Raw genomic sequence first — 15,082 nt, 5'->3', positions numbered from 1 at the left:
ATATGGCATCAAGCATTTATATTTAGGTGCTCCTTGAAGAGTCAAGTCCCTCAAAGCAGCTTCTCAAGATTGAGGATTTCATCCTTCTCAACTGCGAACAAAGTGGATGAAAAAAACCTAGCAGTACTTTTTCAAGCTCTGCCCACAAAACTCAACCCCTGCCTACTTGAACCTTTAGTCATTTGGTAAATGTGGAGTTCTTGCTTCATGCACATTATAGTTACATTTTAAAATGTACTTTTTGCTCAGACAGTAAGAAAAGTCTTCTTATATGGACAAAAGCAAGATAAAGAATCCCTTAAAAGCAGAACATCTCCAACTGATGAAGAGGAGAGAAACCTTTGAGGTGATCTTCCAATATACAGTGTGATAGGTATTCATTCTCAAAGATGCCATCTGCACAGCAGTTTCACGCCTGAGCATAAGTAGCTTGAGTGAGGTATCCAAATGAAAAGCCGATCAATTAGCACTGCAATTAGCAGAGCAAGAAAGAGAGCCTATGCCACAAAGTTCATGTTACTTTTATGTTGTTAACATACTTCAGGGAGGAAAGATACTTCCAAAAAACAAAGGTGTAAAAACAAGTAAGGCCTCAATGAGAACCCTCAGATTATCAGAAGTTGGCCAATTAATATAAGTGATATCCCAAAGAGAGAACTCCAGGAGACAGGAGAGTCTTCTCTGCCTCACCCATCAAAACTCACATGTTCTACAGTACTGTCTGAACAAGGACTCCTCTTCCTAGAAACTGAATTAAAGTTATAATGCTTCATGCGGTTGGGCAGGAAAAACCATGTTAGCTTTGCTCATATTCAGAATTTAAGCAGACCTCATTCAGCAAATGAAGCTGCTATATTTTGGATATTCTGGGTTGTGGTTCCTATAGGCATCAGACAAACCACGTCTTATGATCTTTTTACTAGTAGTGGACTGGTAATGAGAGAGACCACAGAATAACCAAGGCTCATACAATGGACTTTCACATAAAAGTTAGAGCACCTTGACTTTGCAGATGATATCAGCTTGCTATCCCATGCCCTCAGACATGTAAGCCACCACAAATGATCTCCAGATTTATGCACAATTAGTAGGGTTGACAAACACCAAGAAAACTAAAATTATGAGAATCAACACAAGAAACATCAATAATACTTTCTAGGACTGACATGTCACATATCTTTGCAGCATTGTAAGTACAACAGGTGGAACAGAGACATTAAAATCAGAATAGCAAAAGCCAGCCATGCTTTTGTAATTCTAAAGCCAATCTGGAGAAACAGAAATTTTGTCCTCCAAACTAAACTTTGAATATTTAACATCACTGTAAAGTTGGTCTTACTATATGGTGCTAAAACTTGGAATCTAAATTACAAATTTTCATGAAAAACTGCCTTAGACAAATCCTCAGTCTCAGATGGCCAAAACAAAAAGGTGAAAAACTCTGGAGAATAATGAAACAAAAGCCAATAGAACAGGATATTATGGAACAAAAATGGAGATGGCTAGGCTATACATGGAAAGACCCAAAATATCATGACAGGCAGGCATTGGACAGGAACCCTCAGGGCAAGAGGTGGCAACCTAGACCACGGATAACATGGAAACACACCACAGAAGCAGAACGGAAAGCTATCAAAATGACATGGAAAGAAGTGAAGACTGCTGCAGGAGACTGGCAAAGATGGAAGGCTCTGGTGAAGGCCCTACGTTCTGCATGGAATGGAAAGGCATAAAATGAATATATCTAGGTTTGGGATTATCAGGAGTGTAAGGGAGTTGAGTGTCCTTAATATTAATCATAACCCTTTTACTGTTGTCAAATCTCCACCACAGTATTATTTTAATTTCAACTTTTTAAACAGAATGACCTATGTAAAGTCATCAGTTTTATAATAGTTTTTAAACAGCCCAATGAGTACAGCCCTACCAAATTCACGGCCATGAAAAACGCATCATGGACCATGAAATCTGGTCTTTTGTATGTTTTTACCCTATACTACACAGATTTCACGGGGGAGACCAGCATTTATCAAATTGGGGGTCCTGACCCAAAAAGGAGTTTCGGGGGGGGTTGCAAGGTTATTTTTAAGGCAGGGGTGGAATGCAAGGTATTGCCATCCTTTACTTCAGCGCTGCCCTCAGAGCTGGATGGCCGGAGAGCGGTGCCTGTTGGCTGGGCACTCAGCTCTAAAGGCAGTGCCCTGCCAGCAGCAGGGCAGAAGTAAGGGTAGCAATACCATACCATGCCACTCTTACTTCTGTGCTGCTGCCTTCAGAGCTGGGCAGCCGGAGAGTGGTAGTTGCTGACTGAGAGCCCAACTCTGAAGGCAGCAGCACAGAAGTAAGAGTGGCAATACCACACCACGCCATTCTTAATTCGGCGCTGCTGTTGGTGGCAGCTCTGCCTTCAGAACTGGGCTCCTGACCAGCAGCCGCCGCTCTCCAGCAGCCCAGTTCTGAAGGCAGCACCACCGCTAGCAGCAGCACGGAAGTAAGAGTAGCAGTACCACAACCCTCCTACAATAATCTTGTGACCCCGTCCCACACACACACACCACCTTGAAATTTCAGATTTAAATAGCTGAAATCATGAAATTTACTATTTTAAAATTCCTATGATCGTGAAATTGATGAAAATGGACCATGAATTTGATACGGCCCTATCTATGAGGATTCAGCTGATCCCCACAGAAATATCCCCCCAACTCGTGTTCCTTCAAAAGTCAAAAGATTGCTGAGGGATAATTATGGGACCAATAACAGTAGTAGCTGTGTTTATTAAGATTACATGCCAAAAAACGATGTTAGAGGAATATTAAGGTTACAAACTCAAGCACCTTGTGTAGTGAAGGAGACTCATCTGTAGGACCCCTCCCTTATTTGTTACAGGACCTAAAAGGCATGTAGTGGATTGCAGGAAAGGAAAGGATGGTCTCAGGGATAAGGCAGCTGAAAGGTGCTCTGGAGAACTGGATTCAATCCCTTCTTCTGCCAGAGTTCCTCCATGATGCTGGTCACGTCACTTAAACCATGCTTTTCAATAGGTGGTCAACTAATTGTGTGTTTCTCATTTTTATGGATGCTTGATTTGAGACTCTTGGTCTGATTTGCAGAAGTACTGAGCACTCACAGCTGCAACTGAAATCAATGGGAGCTGTGCTTTGAACATATGAAGTCCTCTATGATGCTAAAAACTCTAAAAATCAGGTTCTAGGTGTCTCAAATTGGACAGCCAGTTAGTGAACACTTTTGACTTTACTCTGTTTCTTTGCTGAAAGTAAATTCATTGTGAAAAACTCTCAGATACTATAGTGATGAGCACCACAGAAAAACCTATGAGGAAATTAATGATTCTGTCTACAGAGCAGGGTTTGAACAGTGAGCAGTAAAGAAGGCCTGGGGCCACACACTGAACAAGGAGACAGCAAAAAAGACGGTTACTCACCGTTGTAACTGTTGTTCTTCGAGATGTGTTGCTCATATCCATTCCATTAGGTGTGCGCGCGCCGCGTGCGCAATCGTCGGAAGATTTTTACTCTAGCAACACCGGCGGGTCGGCTGTGGAGCCCCCTAGAGTGGCGCCTTCATGGCGCTGAATATATACCCCAGCCGACCCGGCGCCCCCTCAGTTCCTTCTTGCCGGCTACTCCGACAGTGGGGACGGGGGGCGGGTTTGGAATGGATATGAGCAACACATCTCGAAGAACAACAGTTACAACGGTGAGTAACCGTCTTTTCTTCTTCGAGTGCTTGCTCATATCCATTCCATTAGGTGACTCCCAAGCCCAACTTAGGTGGTGGGGTCGGAGTGAGACATTGCTGTGTGCAAAACCGCTGATCCGAAAGCAGCATCGTCTCTGGACTGCTGCACTAGTGCATAGTGAGCTGTAAATGTGTGGACTGATGACCAAACCGCTGCTCTACAAATGTCCTGAATCGGAACTTGTGCCAGGAAAGCCGTCGAGGAAGCCTGGGCCCTCGTGGAGTGAGCGGTGAGGTGCGGTGCTGAGACACCTGCCAGGTCATAGCAAGTCCGGATGCAAGACGTAATCCAGGAGGATAGGCGTTGTGAGGAGACCGGTGAGCCTTTCATTCGGTCGGCCACTGCAACGAAGAGTTGCGTCGTCTTTCTAAAGTGCTTTGTGCGGTCAATATAGAAGGCCAGGGCCCTTCGTACGTCCAGGGAATGCAAACGTTGATCCTGGCGAGTGGCATGTGGTTTGGGATGAAAGACCGGGAGAAAGATGTCCTGGTTGATATGAAAAGGAGAAACCACCTTAGGGAGAAAGGCAGGATGTGGACGAAGCTGCACTTTATCCTTATGGAAAACTGTATAAGGGGGCTCGGATGTAAGCGCCCTGAGTTCAGAAACGCGCCTTGCTGAGGTGATGGCTACAAGGAAGGCTGTCTTCCAGGATAGGTACAAAAGAGAACAGGTGGCCAGTGGCTCGAATGGAGGACCTGTGAGCTTGGAGAGAACCAGGTTGAGGTCCCACGTCTGAACGGGCTGACGTTGTTGTGGGTACATCCGGTCTAAGCCCTTGAGGAATCTAACGACCATCGGGTTAGAGAATACCGAGGACGCGAGTTCCCCTGGGTGAAAGGCCGATATAGCGGCCAGGTGAACTCTAATTGAAGATATCGCCAACCCCTGCTGTTTTAGGGAGAGGAGATATTCCAAAATAAGGGGAATGGGTGCCTGCAACGGGGATGTGGCTCGTTGTTCGCACCAACAGGAGAACCGCTTCCACTTGGCCAGGTACGTGGTGCGTGTTGAGGGCTTCCTACTGCTCAGCAGAATCTGTTGGACAGAGTGTGAGCATTGCTGCTCTGCCTGGGTGAACCATGGAGCAGCCACGCCATGAGGTGGAGTGATTGCAGGTCGGGGTGACGCAGCCGGCCGTGGTCCTGAGAGATGAGATCCGGACACAACGGAAGCGGGATCGGTGTCTGAACCGAGAGTTCCAACAGTGTGGTGTACCAATGTTGTCTCGGCCACGCTGGAGCGACCAGAATTACCTGTGCCTGGTCTCTGCGCAATTTGAGCAGTACCTTGTGGACCAGAGGAAACGGAGGGAAGGCATAAAACAGGTGGTCTTTCCAGGGAAGGAGAAATGCATCCGAGAGGGAGCCCGGAGCTCGACCTTGTAGGGAGCAGAACACGTGGCACTTCCTGTTGTCTCGAGATGCAAACAGGTCTATCTGGGGAAACCCCCACTTTTGGAAGATGGAATGTATGATGTCCGGACGGATAGACCACTCGTGCGTCTGGAAGGACCTGCTGAGTCGGTCCGCTAGAGTGTTCTGGACTCCAGGGAGGAACGATGCCGTGAGATGGATTGAGTGGGCGATGCAGAAGTCCCACAGGCGAATGGCCTCTTGGCATAGAATTGACGAACGTGCTCCTCCTTGCTTGTTGATGTAAAACATGGCCGTGGTGTTGTCGATGAGAACTAACACACATCGGCCACGTAGGAGGTTGAGAAATGCCTGGCACGCCAGGCGCACCGCCATCAGTTCCCGAACATTGATGTGCAGGGCTAGCTGGGGTGCAGTCCACAGGCCCTGGGTATGGTGTTCGTTGAGATGGGCGCCCCACCCCAGAGATGACGCGTCTGTGACCAGGTGCAGGGAGGGTTGTGGGGCGTGAAATGGCATCCCCTCGCAGACTACAGTGTGATCTAGCCACCAGGTGAGGGAGGCCAGGACCGAGTTCGGGACCGTGACCACCATGTTCAGGCTGTCCCGATGTGGACGGTATATTGATGACACCCAGGTTTGAAGCGGGCGAAGTCGAAGTCTGGCATGCCTGGTTACGTACGTGCAGGAAGCCATGTGACCCAGCAGGGTAAGGCACGACCTCACCGTGGTAGTTGGGAAGGCCTTGAGCCCTTGAATGAGGTTCGTGATGGTGCCAAATCGGTTGTCTGGCAGGATGGCTTGTGCACGTCTGGAGTCTAGAACTGCGCCGATGAATTCTATTCTCTGGGTAGGTTCTAGAGTGGATTTGTCCTTGTTGAGTAGGATGCCCAACTTGTTGAATGTGTGCACTATTCTGTGGACGTGAGCTTGAACTTGCTCCTTGGTGCGACCGCGCACCAGCCAGTCGTCTAGGTACGGGAACACCTGTATCCCTTGCCGACGAAGGTACGCTGCCACGACAGCCATACATTTCGTGAACACCCTTGGGGCCGAGGATAGGCCGAAGGGAAGGACTGTAAATTGGTAGTGCACCGTGTTTACCATGAATCGCAGGAAGCGTCTGTGAGGTGGGTAAATTGAGATGTGAAAGTATGCGTCTTTCATGTCGAGGGCGGCGAACCAGTCTCCAGGATCGAGGGAAGGGATAATGGCCCCCAAAGAGACCATGCGGAACTTCAACTTTACTACGAGTTTGTTGAGTCCGCGCAAGTCCAAGATGGGCCGCAGACCTCCTTTGGACTTGGGGATCAGGAAGTAACGGGAATAAAATCCCCTGCCCCTTAAGTCTATCGGAACCTCCTCTATGGCCCCCATGGCCAGGAGCGTAGAAACCTCCTGTATAAGAAGTTGCTCGTGAGAAGGGTCCCTGAAGAGGGACGGGGAAAGGGGGTGGGAGGGGGGGATAGAAGAAAACTGGATAGCGTATCCCCTCTCCACCGTGCGGAGGACCCAACGGTCCGAAGTTATAAGGGACCAAGCACGGTGGAAGTGGGAGAGGCGATCCCGAAAGGAGGGAGCTGGATCCTGGGGGATGACTGGGGCGCCGTCCTCGACCGCACCTTCAAAAGTTCTGTCTAGGACCTGAAGGTGGTCTTGGTGGCCCTTGGTTCTGACCGGGTTGAGGGCCAGCCCATCTTCTCCTACCACCTCGCCCTCGCCTTCTGGCAGGGTCCTGTCTCTGACGAGGTGGAGGGGGGTAAAAACGTTGAGGCTGCGGCCTAAATGGTCTGCGCTGGGGACCCGCAACATGCATCCCCAAGGAGCGCATGATTGTCCTGGAGTCTTTGAGGCTCTGCAATCGAGAGTCCGTCTTCTCCGAGAACAGCCCCTGTCCTTCAAAGGGCAAATCCTGTAGGGTCTGCTGTAATTCAGGGGGCAAACCCGAAACTTGGAGCCAGGAGGTCCTGCGCATAGCGATACCTGCGGCCAGGGTCCTTGCGGCCGAGTCCGCTATGTCCAGGGAGGCCTGTAAGGAGGTCCGAGCCACCTTCTTACCCTCCTCAACCATAGCTCCAAACTCTTCCCTGGACTCTTGGGGAATCAACTCCTTAAACTTCCCCATAGAGTTCCAGGAGTTGAAATTGTAGCGGCTCAGTAGCGCCTGTTGATTCGCCGCTCTAAGTTGTAGCCCTCCGGCTGAGTAAACCTTACGGCCAAACAGATCAAGCCGCTTAGCCTCTTTTGATTTTGGCGCTGCAGCCTGCTGGCCGTGGCGCTCTCGTGCATTCACTGATTCCACCACCAGTGAACACGGTTGGGGGTGTGTGTACAAGTACCCATAGTCCTTAGATGGGACAAAGTATTTCCTTTCCACCCCTCTCGCTGTGGGTGGAATGGAGGCAGGAGTCTGCCATATCGTATCCGCGTTCGTTTGGATCGTGCGGATCAAGGGTAACGCCACCCTCGATGGGGCATCCGATCCAAGGATATTCACGATCGGGTCGTGCACCTCCACTATCTCCTCCGTCTGCAGGTCCATATTACGGGCCATCCTGCGCAGGAGATCCTGGTGAGCCCGAAGATCTATCGGAGGGGGACCCGTGCATGAAGTGCCCGCCACTGCCTCATCCGGAGAGGAGGAGGAGGACGCCTCCGGTGGTAGTGGATCCAAGGGGGGGTCCCGGTCCCCCTGGTCTTGGGTCGGAGCGTCACCTGCACTTGGGTCCACGGTGTCGGGTGGTGTGGACACAGAAGCCTCCACGCCTCCAGGCGGAGGCCGAGAGATGGTGGATTCTGGGGCCCTTCTGACCGAGTGACCCGAGCGAGAGGTCGATGGTAATGAAGCCCCTTGCTCCTGGTGATACGCCCACGGGGTCCAAAACGACCAGTGAGATGGTCCATGAGAGTGGTCCTCTGCCCTCTCCTGCCAATGGCCCAAGTCTCGTTCCTCGGCCTGCCCGAGGGGGGTATGCCGATCTCGACAGGTCCTCCGAGGAGCGAGACGCCGATCTTGACGGCCATGGCGGTGCCGCGAAAGATGAAACGATCCCCGTGGTCTGCGGTGCCGGTCCGGAGATGATCTATCTCTGTGCGGTGCCGGCGATCGGTGCCGGGACCGCGACCGGTGCCGATGACCTCGTCGGTGCCGGGAGTCAGATCTGGACCTCGACGAGGACCTAGAGTATGCCCGGTGCCGGGAGCGGCCTCTCGACGTCGAGCGTCGAGCGTGGCGGTGCCGAGAACTACGTCTCGACGTTGATCGGTGCCGACGATCATAGCGGTGCCGAGACGTAGACCGGTGCCGCGACGAAGATCTTGGCCGCGAGTACGACCGGTGCCGAGACGATATTCGGTGCCGGGACTGCGAGCGGCGTGGGGACCTGCTTCGGGACCTGGATCGGCGCCGAGGTTCCAGCCCTTGTGATGGAGGGCGCATCAAGGCAGGTTTCCCTCTTGACTGTACCGGGCGAGTCAACGGTACAGTCGGTGCCGGTGGTTGAGGCGGTGCCGGCTCCGTGAGAGCTATCAAGTCTCTCGCCGCCGCGAAGGTCTCTGGAGTCGACGGGAGACACTGTATCACCGCCGGCCTCGGTGGAGACGCTATTTGTACCGGACTCGACGGCCTCGGCGCCGGAGTCGACGGTGCTGGAGGCGCCTGTTTCCGTTGCTCCACCGGCGGACGCGGCTCTACCCCCGGCACTGGGGGAGCCGGCGTCTTCGGCACGGACGTCCCCGTCTTATGGGCTTTTTTATGCCCTGGGGATAATGACCGGCGCCGCGGCACTTGCTGTGTTTGCGGTGCCGACGAGGTCCGGTGCCGGGGAGGCTTGTCTGACGCCACTCGCGTGGTCGTCATAGCCGGTGCCGCCGGGGCACTGCGCACCGAAGTGCTAGGCGTCGGAGTCTGGCCCGTGGAAGGAGTGTCCGGGCTAAGTGCCGCCTCCATTAGGAGTTGCCTGAGCCGAAAGTCCCGCTCCTTCTTGGTTCTTGGTTTGAAGGCCTTACAGATCTTGCATTTGTCTGTTTGGTGGGACTCTCCCAGGCACTTCAAACAGGAGTCGTGCGGGTCGCTCGTTGGCATAGGCTTAGCGCAGGAGGCGCACTGCTTGAAGCCGGGAGCGTTGGGCATGAGCCCGGGCCCGCGGCCGGGGGAGAAAGGGGGAGACGACCCCCTTAACCCCCTGAACTACAACAACAACTATAACAACTTTAAAACTATTTAACTATAAACACTAGAACTACAACTATAACTATAACTTTGAATGACTAAGTAAGCTAGGGAGAGTGGAGGACAGCTATGCCGCGCTCCACAGTTCCAACGACCGTCAGGGTCTCACTCCGACCCCACCACCTAAGTTGGGCTTGGGAGTCACCTAATGGAATGGATATGAGCAAGCACTCGAAGAAGAATATTGAATATCTGCTCATTAATTATTATTTCCTTTGTTTTCTTAAAAAAGCAAACAAAAAAATCCATTGTATGGCATCACATTGACATGCACATGAGTCATTAACAGGATTAGAACCTTTAGCTCTACTGCCTAGACCTCTGTCATTAGAATGGAGAGAGTAATTAGTAACAGTAGAAGGTTAGCCTCTATTTGGACCAGCACTAGAGGGGGATGGGACATTTGCCAGTGGATTTCACAGATATCTGCTGGCAGCAGGGGAATGGTGAGACGCAGGGACTTTGGATTCCATTGTAAGCTCTGGAGGGGAGTGTATTCTAATGGGCACAGACTCTTCTGCCCCTTCCCCCCAGAGCTTCACACCTTCTGCCCTGTCTCCTAAAACTAACCCTGTCCTAGTTCTGTGTCTACCCCATCATTGGCCCCATCACTGTCCCATTCTCCTAACCTAGTCAGTCCCAGTCTCCACTTCAGGCTTCTAATCCCAGTCTTTGTCCAGTAAATTATTGCCTTTCCCAACTAATCTCTTCCCTTTCCCAGTCTCCTTGCCCAATCATTCCCAGTTCCTTCCCCCAAATTGCTGGTTTCTTCCCCTGCCTTCTAATTGCCTGCTCATGTTCCCCATCCTCACTAGCTCCACTCACGTTCCCCATCCCTGCTAGCTCCCAGTCCCATTCTTCTTCCCTAGACTTTTCACCCAATCTCAGCATCCTCCCCTCACCTGGCTCCTTTTGCCCAACCAGTTCCACTTCTTCCTCATGACCCTGTTCCTTCTCAGATCTGTCTCCTCTCCTCCTTCGCCCCATCCCACTGATTCCCAGTCCTAGTCTCCATGCCCCTGCCAGCCTCCAGTCCCAGTTTCAGCTCCCAGGCACCTTGTCCCATTCTACTCCTTCAGCCCTTCCCCACAACAACCTCAGTCCATCTTGTCCCTTCTGTAATTGAATCAGATGACTTCCTCCTTCATGCTGTATGGGTGCCAGCAGAGGGGGTTATTGAGTGTAGCTGAGAAACAGGTTCCCTGTTCTTTATTCCAGTGCCCAGTTCTATCCTGACCCAGAGTAGCTGGGAGCAGTCATTACAGTGGAAGTCCTTTTGAGCCCCCATAACCCTAAACTAAAGCATGCTCAGTTTACTCTATGGGGATGATGCATGCACAATCTAGTCAATAATACGCGCTGTCAGAGGCTCAATAATGCCTCGTGTACATAAAATCTTTGGAGATTTCAGCTGTTAAACACTAGCAAATGCAAACTGCAATTTATCAAAGGCTCATAACTAGGGCTCAGTGTATGTCATGGAGGTCGTGGAAGTCACAGATTGCATGACTTTCCGCGACCTCCGTGACTTCTGCAGTGGCCGGTGTGGCTGACCCTAGGGCGGTCCAAGCAGCTGACTCTGGGGCCAGCCACACCAGCTTCTGCTCGGGTGGCCCCTGGGGCAGTTGGCCGGAGCAGCGGCTGGTCGGGCGACCCCTAGCAGCAGTCCCCGGGCAGACGGACGGAGCAGCCGTGGTCGGCGGGCCCTGGCAGCGGATGCTGCTGACCCTGGGCACCTCCCCCACAGTGGCCCGCGCCGCCCCCACAAGATTTATTCAGGGTATTTTTAGTAAAAGTCATGGACAGGTCATGGCTGTGAATTTTTGTTTCTTGCCTGTGACCTGTCCATGACTTTTACTAAAAATACCCGTGACTAAATCGTAGCTTTACTCATAACTTGGTTAACTATGGGCAGATTTTCAGGGGGTTGGCAAAAGGCACATCCCTGACGCAAAAGGCACATCCCTGACACAAAGGCCACCCACTACCAAATTTCAAGTCCCTGCTCAAAAGCATGAGGACACTAATGCTTTCCAAAGAAAAGGTTCTCAGATTATTTTTTTGACATTGAAAACCAGTGTATTTTTCCCTAATCTCAATCAGAAACAGCTGAATAGTTATGGCTGAAATAATAAAAAAAAAAAAAAAAAAAGGGGGGGGGGGGAAGAGGAGAGAGAAGGCAGTCACCCAGCATTGAAAATTTCAGCCAAGCAGGTAAAGTTTGGTAAAGTTAAAAAAAAAAAAAAAAAAAAAACCCGGACTGGAATACAGGGTCTTATAATGAGAAGCATAAGGAAACCTTAGTAAGAAGCTGGTCTACCAGCCTCACCTATAATAAATATTTTACTATTTTTAGACTCAGACTGCTGCAGGAATCAGGAATGAATACCTCATGCTCTTCCTTCTCCATGTACAATATTAAACAATTGGTCAAGTGCATTATGGGAGCTTGTCTGCCTCAAGCATAAGCAATTGCTGGAGAGAGCATACTAGATTTGGCAAATAAACAGTTCAAGCTAAGCAGAGGAGCTGCATACATTCACTATCAGGGCAAAAGTGTAAAAAATCTCATGCTCCAAGGTTGTGCATTTGTACAGAGACCAGTGTTTCAGAACTCACCTGTGTGTAGAAACCGCTAGCTGCCTCTAGGAACAGAGAAAGGTTTGCCTGAACTTCACTCCGATTCGGGTTTGCTCGGTTTTTTGCCTGCCCCTGAAGTGTCGTGATCTGATTCTTAAAAGCATGATTCCAGCTGAGAATAAAACACAATTCTGTTGGCTACAGCAGTGACTCACTGGGCAGACACTGAGCTCACTGAGATGGGAAAAAACTGTTTGTTACAATTATAAGGCACCTGGCGCTAACTCCATCAAAGCTCTCCACTTATTCTAGTGCCTTAACTGTTCCCCTTTAAAATGGAACAGAACATGCAATGGAAATCTAAAGTCAAACAGGGAAGAACGGCAAGTTCCCCCGCCCCCCAAAATCCCCCAAAACCAAATAGATTATTTCAGCATTAACAATTATTTATTTGCTGCCAGCACTAACCAGCAGGTCAAGCACTATTAGTCATAAAGCTTTGACCATCAGTCTCACGGACAGGGTTAGAGAAACTGTTCAGGAACTGATGTCAGGCCGAAATGTCTGAACATCCAGCAGCTTTAACATCATGCTCTTTCAGACTCTCAGCCAGGGACTGGAAGAAATGCAGACTATTAACCAAGGCTGGTACAAAAAGATGCTCCTGTTCCTCAAATAAGATCCAGGGGTAGAAGTCGGGGGACAAGCCAGCAAGATCCTCACCTGGCTCTGAGGAAGTCATACTGAATGTCTCACTAGAGCACTATCCCTAGATGATCTCTACCCAATCTCTGGCATAGAGTCTTTGTCCCTAAATTAGTATGAACAAACATTTGGAGCTCCTCCATCACCAGCTTCCTGAATGCTCAGAATGGCAGTGTTAGGGAAGATTTCCTGCTCTTCTGATCCATCTTTCCTTGATGGTAACAGAAAAGCAAATGCCTCTCTTCCCTTCAACCTCACACAACTGAGGGGGACTCAACACCACTAGTCCTCACCCCATAAGAGGATCTTCATCAGTGATGATTGCACCACCCTCTTCTCATACTGATCACAGGGATACTTCCAGCTTGTTTTACCAACACACAGTACTCTACTTCTGTGCTTCAGCTGTAAGGCAGGGTGGCACTTGCTCATTTGTAAGTTAAGAGTTGACATTAGTGGGTAAAGCAAATGTGACTGAGTCTTTTGTTTTTGAGTCTATTGTTCTGAGCTGTGTCTCACCCACATGGCTCTCAAGTGGAGCTAGATCCCATCCCCTGATCTCGGTGGGAGCTACACTATAATTGCTAAGGCTGAGTACCCAAAGTCTTTTCCATGACAAAGATTATGTGGCAGAGCAGCTCCTCTTGGACATAGTCTGTTTTTCCCTATTTACCTGGTTGACTAAAAAGGCAGGTCCATTGATTAGAATTCTCAAACAACTTTTTGGGAATGCTGCAGGGATTTCACTAGGAATTACATATTGGGAAGTCTCTATGTAACAAGTGACACACCACTCTCCAACATTAATCAGTTCCATAAATCCTGCATCTCACTCACAGTGTGTATGCTGCACATGCCTAAACAATGAACTATTATTTACAAGTCCTTTTTTGTGAGTATAAATCCATTAGAGATTTTCTGATGCACAGAAGGGTTTTCCCCAAAGTCCTTAACGGCAGGAATTGTAAACATCCTTTCAGTCCCTATTCTCATATATTCCTCCTAGTTCTTTAAATTCAGTGTAAGATTATTCAAAATGTATTTATTCAAACTTCCACTTACAGAAAAATTGAGCCCATTTTATAGGTTGTACCCATTCTTCCATACGTCTTGGAAGGATCCTGCTCTAGTACACAAACACATGTGAATATCTGTGATTAGAATACTTACAGATCCTGTTCCACTTTCTTGTCTAAAGCATACTCCAGATCAGTTACTAGCATTTTCTGGTATAAGTCCTGTAGAGCCTGTCTGGATGTCCAGACTTCAGCTGGACCCAGCTTCGAATCTGAGCATCAAAAAAAACAAAAACAGATTTACCACATCCCAGTACATAGAACAGCATCATTTCAACTGATTTTTCCCATTCCTACCCCAGGAAAGAAAACATCATGTTCATGCCACACCCAATGCCATGCCACACCTCCCTTCAATTACAGCTTCATCAAAAAACAAAAACTAGGAACACTAATGAATACCAGGAAGAGATTTGCAGGCTTTGCAACAAAGGGCCAAAATGACAAGCTACTAGAAACCAGAGGACTGCACATGAATTTCATATGCAAACTATTTTACCAAAAGCACATCAACATAATAATTATTGCAGTTCTGAAAAAGACTAAGTTACCACTTAGCCTGTTTTTATTGCTAGTGAAGCTATCTTGTAAAAGCCAGAAGATAGATGCTGCAAAGCTGCATTTTAGGACTTCACAGGCTGCATTTGGGGGATCCACAAGTTAGTGTTGGACTCAGCAGTTCCAGCATCTTTGGTGCTAGAAACCAGAGACACATCTTTTCTATTACTGAGAATATCTGCTATTAATTTTTAAATAAGTATCAGATCAGTCATTACCCAAGACATATGAGCTAGGTCCAGTCCTGCTCTCTCCTCCCAGGTGGAAGATAGGACTCATCCTACGTCACCAGCTGGGAGAGAAAAGGACTTGTCTCTCCATAAGTGTTTTAAGGCACTGCATGTGAGTTTTAACTATTTAAGTTTCAGATTTTCATTTTCCATCTACAGCAGGGAGTATAGCCACTCGTAAAGCATTCTCCGTTTATCCACATGGGAAGAATAGACCTTTAACAGGACACCACCTGCACACTCCAGAGTTCTTGGAAATCCCAGCTACTCACTAGATCATGTTTATAAGTAACTGTTTGAACTCAGGATCTCAGTTAGGTCTCAATGTCCAAAGTTAAAATGAAATTTTACCGCCTGCTTCTTTTATGCCCATCGTCTCACTCCTATTAGGAGCCTGGTACACATTTTGTGTCACTACAGCACAAAGAAAAATAGGACTCAAACACAATTTTAGTAACTGCACTAATGGTGAAATAAAAGACAATTACCTGTCATGTCAGCCTTCAGGACTTCTGCCTGCCTGCAAGAGGAAGACAGGACAAGACATTAGATATTAACAAGGA

The 15,082-nt window shown here is 49.0% G+C and overlaps 1 protein-coding gene across 2 annotated transcripts in view; it reads right to left on the bottom strand.

Moving 5' to 3' along the window:
* SMG7 (SMG7 nonsense mediated mRNA decay factor) overlaps nt 1-15,082 on the bottom strand; it is a 110,021-nt gene that overhangs the window by 56,269 nt on the left and 38,670 nt on the right. For both annotated transcript variants that reach the window (XM_054037129.1, XM_054037130.1), the window contains exons 2-4: nt 15,008-15,039; nt 13,826-13,943; nt 11,990-12,122 (exon numbers count right to left, since the gene is read on the bottom strand). In XM_054037129.1, the coding sequence (XP_053893104.1) occupies nt 11,990-12,122; nt 13,826-13,943; nt 15,008-15,039 (283 nt within the window). The remainder of the gene's footprint in view (nt 1-11,989; nt 12,123-13,825; nt 13,944-15,007; nt 15,040-15,082) is intronic.

The sequence above is a fragment of the Malaclemys terrapin genome, chromosome 8 (assembly GCF_027887155.1).
Source record: "Malaclemys terrapin pileata isolate rMalTer1 chromosome 8, rMalTer1.hap1, whole genome shotgun sequence".
Lineage (NCBI taxonomy): Eukaryota > Metazoa > Chordata > Testudines > Emydidae > Malaclemys > Malaclemys terrapin.
This window is presented reverse-complemented; position numbering and strand designations above follow the sequence as displayed.